This window comes from Equus quagga, chromosome 1 (genome assembly GCF_021613505.1).
Source record: "Equus quagga isolate Etosha38 chromosome 1, UCLA_HA_Equagga_1.0, whole genome shotgun sequence".
Lineage (NCBI taxonomy): Eukaryota > Metazoa > Chordata > Mammalia > Perissodactyla > Equidae > Equus > Equus quagga.
This window is the reverse complement of record NC_060267.1, coordinates 92,643,282-92,660,975: the sequence shown is the minus strand read 5'-3', so window position 1 is coordinate 92,660,975 and position 17,694 is coordinate 92,643,282. Positions and strand designations below refer to the sequence as shown.

Here is a 17,694-nt window from a genome sequence, read left to right as displayed (position 1 = left end):
GGGGGGGTGGGTTATAGTTTAAACATGCCCCCACCCCTCCTCCAGGAGGCAGTCTTTCCCAGAACAATCCTGCCACGAAACTGCAGGGGGCTGGGTTTGCTGAGCTCCAAAACTTCCCAGCTCTGCCGTGTCTCCCGTCCTGGGAGTCTGAGCTGCAGGTGGTGTCTTGGAGGAGAGCACCTGCGCCCACCTCCCCAGGGAGGGAACAGCCTCAGGGGGTGACCTTGGCCCTTTGAACGTGAACTGGAGCCTGGAGTCTGGCTCCACACTTAAACCTCTCCCCAGAGATCCTGGAGCCACAGGCTGGGGCGTGGGGCAGACGTTGGGATTTGGCTCCCCGCTGGGTTTCATCTGCTGGGTTTCATCTCGAACGTACTCCCGGGGTAAAGGAGGAAGTGAGAAGATGCGGCAGTGGGGGGTTACCGATGCGGCCTCAGGTCCCCAACAAGGCTCGTCGAGTCCTACCCGACGCGGGGGGACCGGGAGCAGCCTCGGCACCCGCGAGCGTCCGGAGCCCGAGCGCGGCCTGGGCGCGGTGCGGAGGGTGCTGAAGGGGGGAGTAGCCTCGGAGCCCATCTGTCGGCCCGCGCCCGGCGTGCCGGTCACCAGCTGCCGGCGCCCTCGTTGCGGCCAGATGAGCCGGCTCAGCGATGGCACCGCAGTCCGGCCCGCAGCCGAGCGAGCTCGGGCGCTGACCCCCGCCACCGACGCCACCCCGGCCCCCGGGACCGACTGGGAGCAGCAAAGAACCAAATGGAGAGAAAGGGGGAGGCGGGGAGCAGCGAGCTTGCTTCACTGTAGAGATAGGAAGACTGAGGCCAGGGAAAGGGGACCCGGGCGCGTCCAATCTCGGCCCCTGCCCAGGACCACAGCGCCAAGGAAGAGAGTGGCACAAAACTATTTCCTTACTGAGGGTGGAAGAAGGCCGAGTCCCAGGAAGGGAAAATGGATCTTAAGGATGGGTGGGAAAGAAGGGCTGAGCGCGGACAGGCGCCTGGTCATTTTTAAGAAGTTTATTTCGACATTTAAAAAAAGAGAACCCGAGGGGCCTGGCTGCCCCGGGACGGAGGCTAGAGGTGGGAGCTGGGGGTCGGGGTGGGTGGGCAAGCCCCCCTTGCCCCTTCCCGCCCCGCCTGGGACAGGGGAGGGCACAGGCCACAGACTCACTGATTCACGGACACGGTCACGGGCTCATGGGTCACGAATAAATAACTTCATATACACTTTGCACGGGTATGCACAGTTCTGCTGTTGCCCGGGCGCTCGGAGAGGGGGCTCCACACTCCCCTCCGCCTGTCAGGGTGCGGGGAGAGGGCTGGGTGTACAACTGGAGCATGGTGGGGGGTGCAGCATAGGGGTCGCCCCCACCTGTTCCCGGGGAGGGGCAAGGGGGGCGCCTGGGGGAGCCGGCGTGGTGGAGGGAGTATATGTACATCCGGCGGTGGAAGTGGCTCCCTGATGGAGTGAGTGGCCGGGTGAGAGGACGCCGAGGACCGTCAGGGAAACTCAGTCCGGGGTCCGGGCCTCAGTAGACTTGGCATTTGGCCCTTCGGGGTACACTGGGCTGGGCGCCAGGGAGGATCGGATCGGGGGCCCCCGGGAAAGGGCGTTGAAACCCCGCGCCCTCCGAGAGGCAGGCGGAAGCGGCCGGCGCGGAGCCCCGGGGCGGGGGCCTGGTGCGCCGCGGGCCAGCGGGCGAGCGCTTCACCGAGGCTGCGCGGCGCGCGGGAGGACGCCAGCCAGCGGGGGCAGCGGCGGCGGTGGCTCGCTGGCGCCCTGGAGTCCGTGGATGAGGATGCGGGGCACCAGAGGTCTCTGCAGGGCGGGGGGCGGCGCGCTGGGACCGCGGTACAGATACAGTGCGGCGCCGGGATCCAGGTTGGAAACTAGACTCTGCGGGTAGAAATAAGGCGACGGGAACATCCGCTGGAGCGCTGAGTAATTGCCTGCCTCCGCCAGCAGCTCCAACCCGACGGCCGTCTGTCGCTTCCATTTAGTCCTAGGGACCGAAATAAACGCGTACGGCAGGGTCAGGGCTGTGGCGCTCGGAGACCCCTGCCCCTGACGAGTGCTTGGCCCAGAGCGATCACTCTAGTGTGTTAATAAATAACGGAGTGCCAGGCACCGTCCTAACGTGTTATATGCACCGGCTCCTTTAGTCTTCCACCGGCCTTCCGTGGCTACTTTACAGGTAAGAAAATTGAGGCGTGGGCCAGTTTTCGAGATGGTCTCGAAAGAGGCAGAGCCTGGGTTCTAAGCCAGGCCAAAGCTTTGTTCCACCGCAAAGACCGGGCTCTACCTTCGCCACACTCTGCACAGGGGATCGCAGACTGGCCTTTGGAGCTGACGTTGGAGCTCCTCCTGCATATCCGTCCCCTGGGGAGGTCTTAGGAAGGCAAGATCGCCCTGGAGAGGACGGCGGGGGCCCGGAGGTGGGTCAGCTAGCCGTGGGAAAGGGCGCACTTGATTCTCCCAGTGGCACCACCGGCCCGGCGGAGGCCAGCACCGCCAAGATGCCCCAGTCGGCGGCACTTCTGCGGAAGCGCACGGGCCGGAGGCGGCAACCGGAGAGGAGGTGCAGCCGGCGCACACACCCTCTCCGCCGCTCCGCGGCACCGCTGCCCTCACTACCTAGGTCCGATGCCTGGGGTGAGCCCTCGAGCCTGTCTGGCCCCAAAGTCTGGAGGTCACGGGCCAAGTGTTGGCCCGGGGTTTGGAGAAGGCAAGAAAGTTGAGGCCACCCTTGTTGCCTGAGCTGTAGCCGGAATCTCCAGGTGCACCTGGAGGGCCTGGCTTGGCCAGCCCGCTGGGGTCCCACGGAGGCGGACTCAGCCACACCAACCCCATCTCCCTTCCTGAATTATTCATCATCATCATAATTGTGTAATTACTGTAACGGGCCTTAATTATTGATGGCCGGAGCAGTAACCGGCATTTATTATTAATGGGGCGATGTGTTCTGAGGCTTGTTTATGGAAAGCACCATTCCGGCCTCCGCTAAGAGTGTGTGAGTATCTGTGGATATGAGTGTGTGTGACTGTGTGCATTTTGTCGATGTGAGTGTATGTGTCTGTAAGTGCAGTTGAGTGTGTGGATGTGTGTGAGTGTGTGTTTTCTATGTGTGTATCTTCATCCCGTGAATGTGTTGGGGAGGGAGATTAGAAAGCATGTGGTTCAAGACCAGTGCCCAACACCAGTTTCCCAGTCAGCCAGTCACAGTCCCAGAGGAGCTGGGTCTGGGCCCGTCCCTCCTCAGGATTCAGGACTAGAAAGGCTTAGAAGTCCAGAAGTGCCCCTAGGAGTGCTCAGAACCGCCCCCTCCCTCCCCAGCAGCTGCCTACCTGACCCCAGGGCTGCCCACTAAGAACGATGTTCTGGACGCCAAGGCTGCCACCCCTCCCCTGGCCCAGTGCTTCCACTGGGAGAGCTCAGCGGCCCCAAGACTGAAGCGAAAGCTGGTCCGGGTGGGGATGACAAGACACTGGCTGGGGTGGGGCAGGTCTTGGACCTTCTGTGGCCCATGTACTGTCTGTCCACCTATCCTGGAGGAGGAAGAGGACACTAGAGATGGGCTCTCTCCCTCCCTGTGGACTTTGGGCAAGGCCTTCTCTTCTCAGGACCTCAGTTTCCTCACTTCTACAGAATGGGGAAAGTTCAGGGGCCCTCTCTTAGCGTCAGGCAGTGACTTGTGCGTCCCGTGGAGGGGCAGCTAGGAAAGGAGACGGGGCCATTTCCACCCCCACCCGCGGCCCCCCGCCGGGCAGCAGGGCCTCACCTGCGGTTCTGGTACCAGGTCTTGACCTGCGTGTCGGTGAGGTTGAGTGAGGCGGCGAGCTCCATGCGGTCCTGCACGCTCAGGTATTTCTGCCGCTCGAAGCTGCGCTCCAGCTGTGCCAGCTGATGGTCGGTGAAGGCCGTGCGTGCCTTGCGTGGCTTTTTCAGGCGCACCGGGGGACTGTCCCTCGAGCTGGAGATCTCGCGGTCACCCTCCTCCTTCACTGCGGAGACACAGCGGCGCGTCAGGGCCCGGCCTCGCCGCCGGTCCGCCGGTGCCCTCCCGCCCCAGCCGGCGCTGCCCTTCGCGTTCGTGTAAATGCGGCTCCCGACGGCGGTGGCCCAGCCGCGCTAAAGCGCTTCGGAGCAGCGGCAAAGCCGCTCGGAGCCGGAGCCTCTGGGCCCCCAAACCAGGGCATGAACCCTCACGGAGAAGGACTAACACCTCTGGAGAGAAATAACCTGAAGCCGGGAGAGAACTCAACCCGCTTTCTCTCCGCCGCGCCCGGCATTGCGCCCGTGCTCCCCAGAGGGATAAACGGAGCGACTGTGGCGGAGCTCAGCGACCCGGTGGACCCGCCGCGGGAGGGGAGGGTACCGAGGGGTTCCGGCGGGATGGGCTGCGCGGGTGTGTGCTCAGGGGTGCAGGTCTGTGCTCCGTATCTGCGCGCTGATTCTCTGGCCGCATCCGGGCCCAGAAGGGAGCAAGCCGAGGGCCGGAGTCTGGGGAGAAAATCTCGCGTGGAGGGCCAAAAACCTATTCACCCCGGAGCAAATCGTTGTCCGAAAGAACAAATACTTGTACCCACATCTCGCGCGGCCCCTGTGTGGATGCGAATCTGGAGTGATGGTTTCCCCTGATTCTTAAGCTACGAATGGTGCGCAGGGCGGAAGGCCGGGCTGGAGGGCGAACCGCCGGGGGCCGGCTCTGGGAGCGCGAAGCACTTGGAAAAAGAAGCAACGCGTTTGCCCCTTGGATGCGCGCATCGCCGAGATCTGTGTTTTCTTGTCAAAACGATGCTCACTGTGGCTCCCGCTAGACCCGCGTGGCGGTCGTGTGTTTCCTCGGCTTGGTAGGGCCACCCCAGTAGGGTCCCCGCTCCTGAGGCCCTAGAATGGACAGGACTGGGGCGGTTTCTTTTTCCCCAGGCACTTTCGTTTGGGCTTGACTGTACCGAAAACGCACATTTGATCGAACAAGCTCAGTGTCCCCCTAAAGCTATGATATAACTGGAGACTGCTTCCCCAAAATTAGCGGCACTGGCTGGGGCTACCCCCGGCTTTTTCTCCCTCTATTTTCCTTTATGGTGAGTTTCACTGTGCGTGGCAATTGCAGTGACAGGATTCAGCTGAATTCGAGTGGATTTCTCTCTGTAGGAAACAATAATCCGGTTAATTGAGCCACTAGGGAGTGAGACTTTTCAACCGGAAAGGCAGCGGTTCCCGGCCCGAGAGGACGCTGGGGGGGCGGTGCACCGAGGCGCGAGCAGGGAGAGCACTCACTCAAAAGAAAGAGCGGCCCTCACCTTTCTCCTGCCTCTTCCAGGCTCAGGGCTCTCGCCGCCCCTCCTGGACTCAGACCACGTTGGGGCATGGCCACCACAGGAGGCATGTTGGGATGGGGAAACGAGTTCTGTCTATGCTGGCAAGTCAAGTTTAAACAAATATGAGGAGACAATGATCGAAGCCTCGAACTTGATACTGCAGAAACCTAAAGAAAAGAAACCTTCCTTTTTGACCTAATTGCCCAGAGTGACTATGAAAATCCCCTACTTTTCAGAGCTGAGGTCTAGGGGGTGGGGGGAGTTGAGTTTGTGGTGTCAGGAAGAATGAGTTGGCTACTGGGCTTTTCTTTAATTCCTCTCCAGCGCAGGCTGGAGCCTCCAGATGCACACTCGGTGCCTCTCAGCCTCAGCCCCTGGGACAGGCTCAGCCCAGTGGGGCCTCAGACTCTGGTCTGGAGGCAACATCTCAATGTGCAGAGTTCGAGGCCCACTGACCCCACCTGCTTGGAACAAAGCGCTGTTGTGGTTTCTCCACGGACCTTGGCTCTAGCGGGAAAGACCTCGCAGCAGACTGCCATACTTCAAAGCCCAATTTCAGCTTCTTTAAATGTTATGCTTGAGGGGCCTTTGATCCCAGAAACTTGGGATGGGACTGACCTTCCTTCCATGCCCTTCTTGGAGGAAATGACTCTTAGCCCGGAAGGTGGATGAGGAGTTAAATCGCTTAGATGCCCACCCTGCCTGCTGTGTCTGTCTCTCTCGGCAAGGCTTCCGAACTCAGCTCTGAAAAAGTCACCTCCGCGTTCAAGAAATGCTCCAGACATTGTCTCCGAGGCGAATGTTCCCACTCCCTTTTTCACCCCGGGGCTTTGTAGGTGCAAAGGCAGCAGCCCCTGGGGGTGTGGAGTGGGGGAGACCTTCCACCTGCCTCCCCTCCAAACCTATTTAAGCGATGATACGTGGACAGCCGGCCCTCATCGCCTCCCTGATCAGATATCATCAGGGACAGGAGAAGAAAATTGATATTCCAATTATCTTAAACGAAACTGCTCCTCAAAATCCTACCTACGGGCAAAGAAATAAAAGGAGACAACCAAACTCTCAGCACCGCCAGCACCAGCCATTAGCATGCAATGTTGGAGAGTCTTGCCCCTTATTCCAACCACAAAGCTGGGGTGTTGTTGATGTTGTTAAGAATAAATAATAAAACACAATGTTATATATTTACATTGCCTCCTTCACTCTCCCCTACACACACCTGTCTTTCTCCAGGACAAGTTTTCTTTGCATCTCTCAACAGGCCCCCGGGGGGTGGGGGGAGAAGCAAGGGTCTCTGGGGCCACATGCCTCTGGATCTCCCTCCTGGATGCTCCAGCTCAACCTGCAGGTTTTCTAGGCACAGGCGGGCCCAGTGAGGCTGAAGGAGGCTCGGCCGTTTTCGTGGGAAAGCCGAGGGGAGCAAGATGTGGAGTGGGGCCCCAAATGGGTTTCGGCTTGAGGTCAGGGCATGTCCACAAATTAATTCTTAGTTAGGAGAAGAGTGTTAAATGAAACTTACTAATTTTTTTTGAGACTTGGTATTAATAGGGGCCAGGAGGCACAGAGCCCCCAAGACAATAAAGAAGTTGCCTTTATAGGGAAGTTTTGTCTCATGAAAAGCGTTCTGGGAATTAATTATAAGGCTGAAAGAGCTCTAAACGGCCTCTGCCAGCCCCTGGTTTTCTGCCAGATGGGAACACAGGGCTCTCTCCCTTGAAGCCCTGATACCCCTTCCCCTCCTGACTTCTTCCTAGAAAGAACTTCGCCTCTGGTCTTGCCAAAGAGTTAAAGTCATGGTAGTGGCCAGGGATGAGAAACAAAATTAGGGAACTCTCTTTCCTTCTTCCTTTTCTTCCTTCTTTCTTTCCTTTTTCCCTCTTTCCTCTTAATCCCAATCTCAGCTCCCTGATTAAGATGGGATGAAAAGCAATAAGAGTGAAAAGGTTCAAGGAGGTAAAAAAAGCAAGTGAAGGGGCAGCAACCTCAGATAGGAGAAAGGGCTGATTTCTTGGGAATCTCTGGGTCCCACACACAACCTGCAGCTGTTTGCTCGATGCACTGAAAATCAAACTCAGTGAGAACCATAGGACGAGTGCAGGGTTCTCCCCCTCTCCACCGACCAGACCTCTGAACCTGCTCCCGGCCAGCCACCTGGCTGCTGTTTCTACTTTGAAGTCAGTGTTTCTTTTGCATGATTCTCAGGGCCTGGATCATACCTGGCCCAATGGAAGGGAAATCCCAGTTCCTCTTCCTCTGTAGAAATTCAGATTAAAGAGTGGAAAATTCTAACTGTTCTCAGGGCTTCAGTTGAAATTTCCTGCTAGGTTTTCACTCTTACAGAAGGGCTTTCAAGCAGAACCCTTTGGGTCTTCTGTAGCTCCTGCAAGGTCTTTTCCCAGAGAGCCACTGGCCTCATAGGAACCTGTTCTTGCCCACCAGCACTGCTGCAAAGGTGGTCCCAGCCGAAGTTTAGAAAGTTTGCTTTGTGCATTTTGAGGAATCTCTCCTGGGGCACAGAGTTTTTCTCTCCCCTGACCACTCTCTCCACTGGACTCTTTGTTGCTTAAAGGCATAGCCACAGGGCTGGCTGAAAGGTTCAGACAAGACCGACTGCTCAGTCTGGGCCCTGAGGGAGCTCTGGGTGAGCATGTGCGTGTTCCCATGTGTGTGCACTCAAGTTTTTAGAAACATAGCATCCCCCCGTTTCACCTCCCATTTTCTTACCTTTATACTCAGAGTCCGACGAGACGTTGCTGCCACTTTTGTCCAGCTTGTCTCTAAAGTCCTCCGCGGCCTTGGCCACAAGACGGCCCCCAGGCTCAGGGGCGGCCGGCTGCCCACTGCTAGAGTAGGGTGCACAGGCTGCGAGTGGTTTGCAGTCAGCAAGGATGTCCCTGATCAGAAAGGAGGAGGTCACAGTGCGCGACTGGGCTGGGGCTGAGAGCTGCCCAGGCTGCAGGTGAGAGTCCAAACCTGGGCCCGATGCCCCACCAGGCCGCGAGGCACCCGTCTCCAGACAGTCCCTTCCTGGCGAGGCTGGTGAAGAGCAGTCACTGCTGCTCTCCGAGCGCGGACTCAGCTCCAGGGGCGAGCGGCAGTCCCCGAGCAAGGGGTCCCCCTTGGGAAGGGCGGGGCTGCCCGCGCGGTGGGAGAGAATGGAGTCGATCCCAAAGCCATTGGAGCCTTCCATAGCCAAGCTGCGACCTGTCCTCCCCAAAAGCTCCCCACCCACCCCCTACCCCAGCCGCCGCTGCCCCTGCCCCTAGCTGCGGGCTGGCATGGGGAAGGCGGGCAGGGAGCCTGCGGGCACCTTGGATGGAGTTCAGCCTTGGGGGAGCCCTGGAGCTCTGGGCCAACCTCCTCTGCGCATTAGATCCAAAAGGGCTCAGCGCGTCTTCTGCAGCATCGCGCCGAGCCGCCGAGCCGAGGGGGGGTGGTGGGAGTGTCAGGGAGGAATGGGAGGGAGGGTGCGCCAAGTTGGGGAGAGCAAAGGGGGAGACGGACGGCCTGAGTGCCCCTTTGGCACAGAAGAGATGCAAGGATGTCGGAACCTAAATAAAGAACGGCTTTTTAAAAATCCGAACCGCACGCTTCTTCTGGGTGAGCGGTGGCCGAGGGCAGCGCGGTCAGCACCGCGGAGAGCAGCGGGCCCGAGCCGAGCTACCAGCCCGCCGAACCGAGCGCACCTGGCGGCGTCAGCACCGCGGATAGCGGCGGCGGCGGCCCGCGGCGCATGACGCTCCACCTAGCCGGGGAGGTCCTCTCTCCGCGCTCCCACCACTCTGGGGGCCCGTCAGCACCGTGGACAGCGCCGCCCGGCTCCGCAGCTGCAGCTCTCAGCGCGTCCTCCGCGCGCGCCTTCGCCTCCCCCCCTTCCTTTAACAAATGAACTTGTGTCACTTTTACTTTGGGGCTGGGTTTTTTTTTGTTGTTGTTTCTCTCTCTCTTTTTTTTTCCCGTTGTGTTGTGTTTTTTTTTTAAAGGGGACGCGCCCACGTGTCCCCGGAGTGATGACGCTGATTGGCTCCGGCTGATTTTGGGGGTGATGTCACGGCTCCGCAAGCCGCTGCCCGATTCCCTTTCAGTTTGATTAAAAGAGACACTGAATTAATTACAGCACAGACTCAACTGTTTACCGGCGATTTCCACACGGTTTGCTTTCATTAGGCCGGTGATGAGGCTCCTAATGAGGGTGATTAGCCGAGGGGGGTACGGGCTGGCGGGGAGGGGTCCGGAGCCGGGCTGCTGCTGCCGGTCGGTTGAGATGAGAAATTTTTAAGTTTTCCTTTACCTTTTCCACAATTATTCAAACTATTCATCGGCGGGGCTGCCGTAGATCCTTTTTCTCCCCCAGTTTTTCTTCTCCTGCAGCAGAAAGAGTGTGTGTGTCAAGCCCTTTCCCGGTGTAGGGAAGAGATTTTGTTACATTGTTTTCGGGAGTGTCCGCTGGGTTCTAGATGTTGCCCGCGTAGGACAATTCTCGAAGCCCTCTCTCTGCCCTCTTCAGACCCTGCGGACCCGGCAGGGATGGGGAAAGCCTGGCGTCTGCCCCCAGAAAGGGCCGGGACGATGGCTTCACTCTGGGGCAAGGGTGGGGAACGTGGGAAGATCGTCTCTGGGACGTTGTGGAGACCCCGAGAAATGCGTGTGGCCTGAGGGAGGCAGCGCAACGGACAAAGAAGGCAGGGCTCCTACCCAGCCGATACCCACTCCTGTGGCATGTGTCCCAGGGGTCGGTGTTTTTTGTACCTTTGAACAGGAAAGTGCAAGACCTTCCGAGTGCGAGTGTAGACGTCTGCAAACGGCTTCTTATTTCGCGCGGAGCCGGAACTCGCCCGAGGATGTATTTTTCAAGGCAGCGCTGGAAACATGGTCTTTTCATTGTGAATAACGCACCCCCTCGCCCTCCCCACTCCGCCAGGGCGCTCGAATTCCGCGCCTTTCAGGAGTCGGCCTCCGGTGCGGGAGCCCGGGGCTGGGGGCAAATCTCCAGCGCGTCCCGGGCCTGGATCCTCTGGGCACGGCCCCAGGGATCGCGACCTGAGTCTGTGGCCAAAGGGCGGAGGGAGCCGAGCCCGCACGCCCGCAGCCGGGCCCCGCGGGCTCGAGACGCCCTTCACCCGCCCCACGCGTGGAGTCGAGGCCTTCCCAGCCTGGCCTGCGCGCTGCTGTCGCCCCTCCCCACGGGCCCCCAGAAAACTCGGGCCTCGCTTCGGGCTGAGCGTCCGAGACCTCAGCGGAACAGTGAGGCGCCTGCATCCCGCCAAACCCACGACCCGGCGAGGGAAGCCCCGCGCGGCCGGAGGAACAGAAACTTTCTCCTCCCTCGGGCGAGGTCGGTGGTGGCCTCACGCCCGGCTCGACGCGCTCTCCCCCTGCGCCCGCCGGCAGATTGGAAGCGGCCCCGCCGCCGGCCGGGCTGGGGGCGAGGACGGGCGGCTCCCCGGGGATGGCAGGCCCGGCTCGGCTGCAAGCTGTCGGGGAGGCAGGAGGGCGGGCGCCGAGGGGCCGCGAGCCGACAGACCCCCGCCCTGGCTCGGCTGCCGCTGCAGTGGGCGCCTCCCGCGGAGGGGCCAAGCCAGGCTGTTCCCTCATTTTCGTTTGGTGGATGAGAAGGCGGGCATAAATCACGAAAACCACCGGCTGCCCTGGTCCTTCCGCCAGCCCCCAACTTGGGCCTCGTTCCTGCTCTGGGCACCTTTAGAGACCCCGGGCCCCTCTCCACTCTCTCACCCCACCCCTGCTTCCTCGGGCCTGCTCCTGCACCTCCGTATCTCCCTAGGAATCTCATCTCCCCTCCAGTACCCAAGGTCCCAGCCTGGGTCAACGGGACCCCACTCCTGGGCCTGTTAGAGGTCGTGATGCTCCCGGGCCAGGAGCTTCGAGTTGGGCCAGCCCCCAAAAGAGTCCGTGTCCTGCTCTGCCCGCCAGCGGGTCCTGGGTCGCCCCTGCCCTGGGCAGACGTTCATATGGCAGCACAGGGACCTTTTCGGGCCTCCGAGGTCTTAGGCTGGGGTTTGGATCCCCGGACACAGCGAAAGCTAAGCCTTGGGCAGTGCCTGGCGCTGCGCGGGGATCAGAGCTGGACCCGGGGAGGGGGGCGAACCCCTCACTGTCCAAAAGAACAGCGCTATCGCCACCTCCTGCAGCCCTTAACGGGCTTCTCGATGCTTCTTAGAGCCCAAGAATATTTAACAGGTTTTTAGTATACTATCATTAGTATTGAATTATCACCATCTATTATAATATAAAACATGTTATGCAATTTATTTCATTTGGAATTTCTGGAGAATTCAGCCCTCTCTCACTAACATCGTTTTATTCCTATTTGGGGATTTCCAGCTCTTCCACCGTGCCTCGTCCTTTCTCTTTTCTCCATCATCTGGGTGGTTCTTACATCTCAGCTTGTCCACAGCCTGAGAGGGTTGTGTGTGCTCCCCTGGGCTCCTGCTTAGCTTGGAAGGAGCCCAGGAACTGACATTTTACGAAGCATCCAGGGGATCCTGGGTGAGTGATCCACCATACCCTTTGAGAAAGGAGCCTGGCTGGTCCTGGAGGGGTATAGGGCTTTGAGGTCCTGCAAGGCTGGGTGTGAACGTTGGCAAGTTACTCAACCTCTGAGAGCTTCATTTACACAGCAGGAGGCTGACCTCTCTCCCCTTCCCCAGCCCCAGACCCTGCCCTGGGCTGTCTGGGCCCCTCCCCAGGGAGGAAGCCTGGGCCTGGTGCAGGGGCTTGGAGGTCTCAGGGGAAGGAAAGGGAGTGAGTGTGACAAAGGCACTTCTAGGACCAGGCTCCCAGGTCCACTCAGTCCTAACCAAGGGCCAGAACTGCCACTCCTGTGCCCAGGTCCCTGTTCTGAGCTCCCCCTTGAGGACTCCAATCCCTCGTCCCCAGCCTCCCGCTTCCTCTTGGAACCTCTTGCTTCATAATCTTGCCCCTGCCCGTGCAGTCCTCTGAAATTGCTTTCTTTAAACGTTCAGCCTCTAGATGGACCTAAAGCCCTAGAAGGTCCCAGACCACCCACCCACAAAGGGATGTCCACAGAAAAGGAGCCGTCTCTCTTCTCCAGAGGCAAGGAGGGCAGCTGCATGGATGAGCCCCCAGAAGGCCTGGGCTCGGGCCCTGCTCCCACTCTGGACAGTGCCTCTCTCTTGCCTGGACCTCAGCTTTCCCTTTGGTTCAAAGATGTTAACGTCAAGGTTTGTGGTGAGAGATGAGGGCGGGAGAGGGCACCTATGGACTGCTATGAAGTGGCCTGCCTGTAGAATCCACACTCTTCTCCACTTGGGGCTCTTGGCTTGGTTTTGGCTTTGGGTCAGAAATGGACCTGGGAGTGCCTGGGCCTCCTGTGGGCTGGGCCATGGTTCTTGTCAACTTCCTTCCTCCTAGCCCCCACCTCCCTCTCCACCTAATGCCACTCGGGTAGAGCCACTCGAGGACATTTGCTCAAAGCTTTTTGAGAATGATCCTGAGGTCTCTGCTCACGAATGAATTGTGGCTTGAATGCCATCATTCAACGTCCTCAGTAGCTGGGGCTGGGGGCCACGTAATGCGTGTGGGGTGGGGTGGTTGAGGCTATGGACTCCAGAATCAGCCAGACTCGAATCCGAGTCCTGGCTCTAGAATTCAGAGCTGGGACTAAGGTGAGGCAAGGGAGGGGAGTCGTGCAAGTCTTCATTGAAACTGTCGATATTTTGTCCATCAGGGATTTTAAAATTTTGATTTAAAAATGTTTGTCCTGGTTACTGAGTTTTCTGGTAACCCCTTAAATTTTGCACCTGAAGCAAGAACCTTCCCCGCCTCATCATAGTCCCAGCCCTGCTCTGTGACCTTGAGCAAATCACTTTCTGACTACAGTTTTTTCAGCTGTAAGATGGGGATGATGTTGTCCGTTTCACACGGTCATTGTGAGGAGCCGTTGCTCTCAGCTCAGGTCCTGGAGAACAGTGATTGTGCGATTCATAGTCCAGCTGCTGATAACAGCCAGAGCTTTTTCTGTGTCAGGTTGGTGCCCTCAGGCTTGTCTCCCCAGCCCCCACTGCAGAGCCAGCTTGCCCCTTTGCTCAAGGCCTTCTGACCAACACCTCTCTTTCCTATGGGGTGGGCGGGGCCTTTGGATGATACAGGCCAGGCCTGGGTGCTAATATCGCTCTGCTCTGCAAACAGATGGGTTGGACAAGAATTTGGACAATTTGTGGGTTTCAAGGTCATGCTGTTCTCAACCCTTTTTTTTTTGGTTTAGCTCAAAACTCCGTGGAGCTCCTGAAACCAGAAAGAGATCATATTTTTTCTTTTCCTCTCTTCTCCCATCCTCCCTTCTTCCCTCCTCCATATCTTCCTCCCTCTCTTCCTTCCTATCTTCTTTCCTTCCTCCCTTCCTTCCTTCCTACTGAGTATGTCATCTGTCCCGTGCACCGTGACCATGCTAGATGCTGGCAATGTCATGGAGAGCATGACAGAATGGGCCCGCCCTCATGGAGCTCACAGAGGTGGTGGTGTGCATCAATCTGAACTCCCCTTCATAGATTATTCCCCTTTGTGGATTCAAATTTATGATTTCCCTGCATTCAGTTCAAGGAAACTGTATAAAAAGCCAACCTAGTTTTTTTTTTTTCTTTTAATGATGATTTCAAGCATCAAAAGGTTTCCCAAGTAAAAAGAAATACAGCAAAAAGATTGTTTTGGTCCATAAGGATAAACGCAAGAGAAGGGACTTGTTTGAAACACAGACCTATCTGACTGCCATGCAGGCCCAGCTGGGCACCTGAGCTGCTGGTCTGCTGGCTGTCACGGACATGTACTTTCTCTGGACCCTTTAATCTGTTGTTTCTAAGCAGGCACTAGTTAGGGTGCTGGGATGGGTGAACAAAAAAACCGAACCATCTCTACGTGGATCCAGGAAACTCCCCGGGGACTGGAATTGGATCTGTGGCCTATGAACAATGTTTCCTCTTCAGGCTTCTAGGAGGCCCTGCCATGCACATAGCAGACATGGCTCATTGTTAGCATCCCTGGTGAAAATCCTGCACAATGATCAGACTTCAGAATCCCCTCTCCCTTCTTCTGGCCAGGAAAATTGTTAATTATTTCATTCTATCAGAAAGAGAGAGGGGTAGTGAGAGAAGGAATGAGGTTTGGGCTCTAGTTTAAAAATCTGGAAATAGACTGAAGTCAGTGGGGCTTCACCATGAAAAGAAAGCTGGACCTACCAGCCAAGAGGTTGTTCCAGTTCTCATTTTGTTGCTAAGTAACTCTCCAGCCCTCCGTCTTCTCTGGCAGGACTAGATGTTTTCTCCAGCCCCTCCCAGATCCCTGAGTCCTGTTTCCAAAGGCTCTATCTCAACACTCTTGCTCCCCAGGCCTACACTTGCTACCCCCGCCTGCGGAGTGCACAGCAGCACTGGCACAACCTCCTTCCCACCTCAGAGAGGACTTCCAAGAATTTCAACCCCACGAGGGAGGGTCCAGACTGGCTGCCTCCCTGTGGCTCATGAAGACAGTCCACATGGGCCTCTTTGTTTGGTTAAATCTCTGATGGGGTGTTGCCAAGAAATCCAACCAGGAGATAGAATGTTCCCAAATGCCAACCAGCAGGAAAATAAGCAAAAACAGGGGCACAAGGCTGTACCTCTGATGACGGCCATCCTCCCATGACATTTATTGTCATGTGATTAGGAGGACTTGGGATGGAAAGCTAAGCTCTCCCCATTTCCACCCATCTTTAATTGAGAAGTAGTTTTGGGGGGCAGTCTCTGGAACATGTAGTGGACCAGCCACTGGCCTGGAGTAGCTTAGTGGCCAAGCTTATTGCGTGAACTCAGACCTCCTTTGACATCTATTTTCCATCTGTGAAGTGGGGGGGGAAGGCGGTGGAGGGAGATTAACAGATGAGCCCCAGGGCCCCTCAAGGCTGGGGTCTCTACCCTGGGTCATGAAGGGCAGGTTGAGGGACCCCACTTGTGCAAGGGGGCCCCCGCAGCCAGGGTCAGTATGAGCGAGGACAGGCATTTGGCTGATGCAACAGGATACCCAAGAAGGTGGAATCAGTCTGGAATCAGACCTGGGGCTTTGTGTGGGCACAAATAATTAATGAGGAAGGAAGGACCAAGCTGGGAGAGGGAAGTGGGAGGGAGGCAGAGGGGGAAGGGCCGGGCACCTCCTTGGCCTCCTACTCGGACTTGCCAGAGGGTGGCGCTGTAGGACAAGGAGCTGAGGGCCTCTCTGCTGAGAGCCGCTTCCCGCCAGGGCCGGGAGCACCCAGAGGCTGGGGTCTCCAGAAAAGGATGAAGGGTGGTACTCCCAGGACATCTGTCACAGCCCCAACAAGTCCCACAGCACGCGGTCTGTCTGCTGCTGAAGCAAGAAGCAGTCAGATAAACAAAAGAGATCTTCAGTAGCATTTTGTGAGCAAGTCCATACTTTCCCCCCAGTGGTCTAGGTCCTTGGAAAACCAGGCAGAGAGGGCCACTTACCATGGGCATCTCTTTTGTTGCCATAGCAGAGCTTGAGCCACCCTTCAGGGGACAGAGCCCAATTTCAGGTCCTCCAGGAAATTCTGCATCCTGGTATGCCCTCCTCCCTTTTCCATATTTCAGATTTCAGAGCAAAACAGTGGGTTCAGTTCAAAATATCTTTACCTTCTTGATGCATCTGGACACAAAGGCTCTTGTCCTTTGAACATCTTGCCCTCGTCCCTCAATCACAGGGTTCTGGTTGTCTCTTTTCACTGTGCTTTATTAAGAAGAAAATAGTCATTCACATTTGCCTATTGCTTGAAAGCTCCAGACCCTGTGCTAACCATGTTATACACATTCTTTAGTGTAATCATTATCTAATTTAGCTGGAGGAGATGTGCTGTACTGTGTTGGGGTCCTGTTTCACAGATGAGGCACAGAGAGGTGAGGACCCTTGCTCGAGGTCACACAGAAATTATTTGGTGGAGCTGAGCTTCGTGCCCTTGACCACATGAGGTGGCTGCCCGGCTTGGCGGCCAGGCCCCTCAGGCTCTCCCCTGCTCCCACACAGGCTCCGCTGCTCCCTGTGGGTCAGAGGGCTTCAGCGTGGCTTTAGCCAAGATGAGTGGGGATGCTTGTTTCCCTCTGGTTTGTGTGGTGGGAGGGGAATTTCAGGCCCTTGGGGTGGCATGGGGTCGGTCTAGGCCCTGGCTGAGCCAGGTTCCCGGGGGGTTAGTGTGTGTGGCATTTTTATGGAATTGGCTTCTAAGGAGCTGCAGCATCTGCGTGTGTTAGGGGGGAGCGCTGCTCAAGAAACTCTCTCAGATCTGTCATCACCAGACCCAGGAGTGTCTCCCTGCCGAGGCCAATGGACTTTCCCTGCTAGGCACTCAGCCTGTAGGAAGCATGAGCCACAGCAGACATTCATGTAGTGATCATTCCACAGATAGCCCTGGGCATTTAGCATGTGCCGGGTCCTTGGGATCTGGGCCCTGGGATCTGAGATCCTGATCCCGTGCAACTTCCCCTCTAGAGGAGAAGACAGGCAATAAGTGAGATCGTTGCTTTGCAGAGAATAAAACAGGTTGGTGTGAATTTAACTGGTGGCTGTTTCAGGGAAGGCCTTTTGAGCAGGGCGCTTGACTTTTGAGCTGAGATCTGGATGACAAGAAGGGATGGGCAGGTGACAATCTGGGGCCCAGATATTCCAGGCAGAGGGAAAAGCAAGCACAAAGCTTCAGGCAGGAGTGAGGGCTGTGGCCTGTGGGCAGTGAGGAAAGGTGTCAGAGGTGGGAGAGAAGCAAGAGGGACGGCCCTCGGCTGTGTTACCCAGGGTGCTGCTGTGAGGAGTGTGGATTCTACTTCAAGAGCAACAGAAGCCACTGAGTGCCCAGGGGCTGCGCCATGGAGCATGGAGGTGAGGGTGAAGCTACTGCAATTCTCCAGAGAGACGAGGGGGGCTCAGAGGGAAGTCGAAGGATCAGGATGCTGTTGGAAGTAGCGTTGAGGGGCTTGTTGATGGATTTAATGTGAGGTGAAGGAAACAGAGTAATGAAAGATTTTGGCTTCGGCAGCTGGGTCAATGGTGCCCTCCATTACAAGATGGGAACAACAGAGGGAGAAGCAAGTTTGGTGGAAAAAAAAACAAGTGTCCTATCTCGGCTGTGTTGGTTTGAGATGAATACTAGATGCTTGAGTGGAGACGTCAAGTGGGCAGTTGGAGAAATGAGTCTGGAATTCTGTGGAGAGCTCTGGGTTGAAGGTCAACAATTGGGAATCCTCAGACTAGAAATGAGATTTAAAAACTCGGGCATTTGCCTGACTCCATACAGGCATTGTCGAGACATCTTGCAGAAGGCAGTCTACCTTGAAGAGGCTCCAGGTGGTAACGACATCATCTGAAGAGTTTGAGGTTGGTT

The 17,694-nt window shown here is 57.1% G+C and overlaps 1 protein-coding gene across 1 annotated transcript; it reads right to left on the bottom strand.

The window, feature by feature from the left end:
* Positions 1 to 1,704: 1,704 nt before the first annotated feature.
* Positions 1,705 to 8,508, bottom strand: BARHL1 (BarH like homeobox 1). Its single transcript, XM_046654381.1, has 3 exons — positions 8,043 to 8,508; positions 3,776 to 3,998; positions 1,705 to 1,999 (listed from the first exon to the last, which is right to left on the bottom strand). The coding sequence occupies exons 1-3, from the start codon at positions 8,506 to 8,508 to the stop codon at positions 1,705 to 1,707; spliced, it is 984 nt and encodes a 327-aa protein (XP_046510337.1).
* Positions 8,509 to 17,694: the final 9,186 nt, after the last annotated feature.

What these genes read in the sequence shown, in the direction of transcription:
- BARHL1 (XM_046654381.1), bottom strand. Translation starts at nt 8,508, where the DNA reads ATGGAAGGCTCCAATGGCTTTGGGATCGACTCCATTCTCTCCCACCGC. An exon ending in GTCGGACTCTGAGTATAAAG is followed by an intron (nt 3,999 to 8,042) that starts GTAAGAAAATGG and finishes GTGTCTCCGCAG; the next exon opens with TGAAGGAGGAGGGTGACCGC. An exon ending in ACCTGGTACCAGAACCGCAG is followed by an intron (nt 2,000 to 3,775) that starts GTGAGGCCCTGC and finishes TTCGGTCCCTAG; the next exon opens with GACTAAATGGAAGCGACAGA.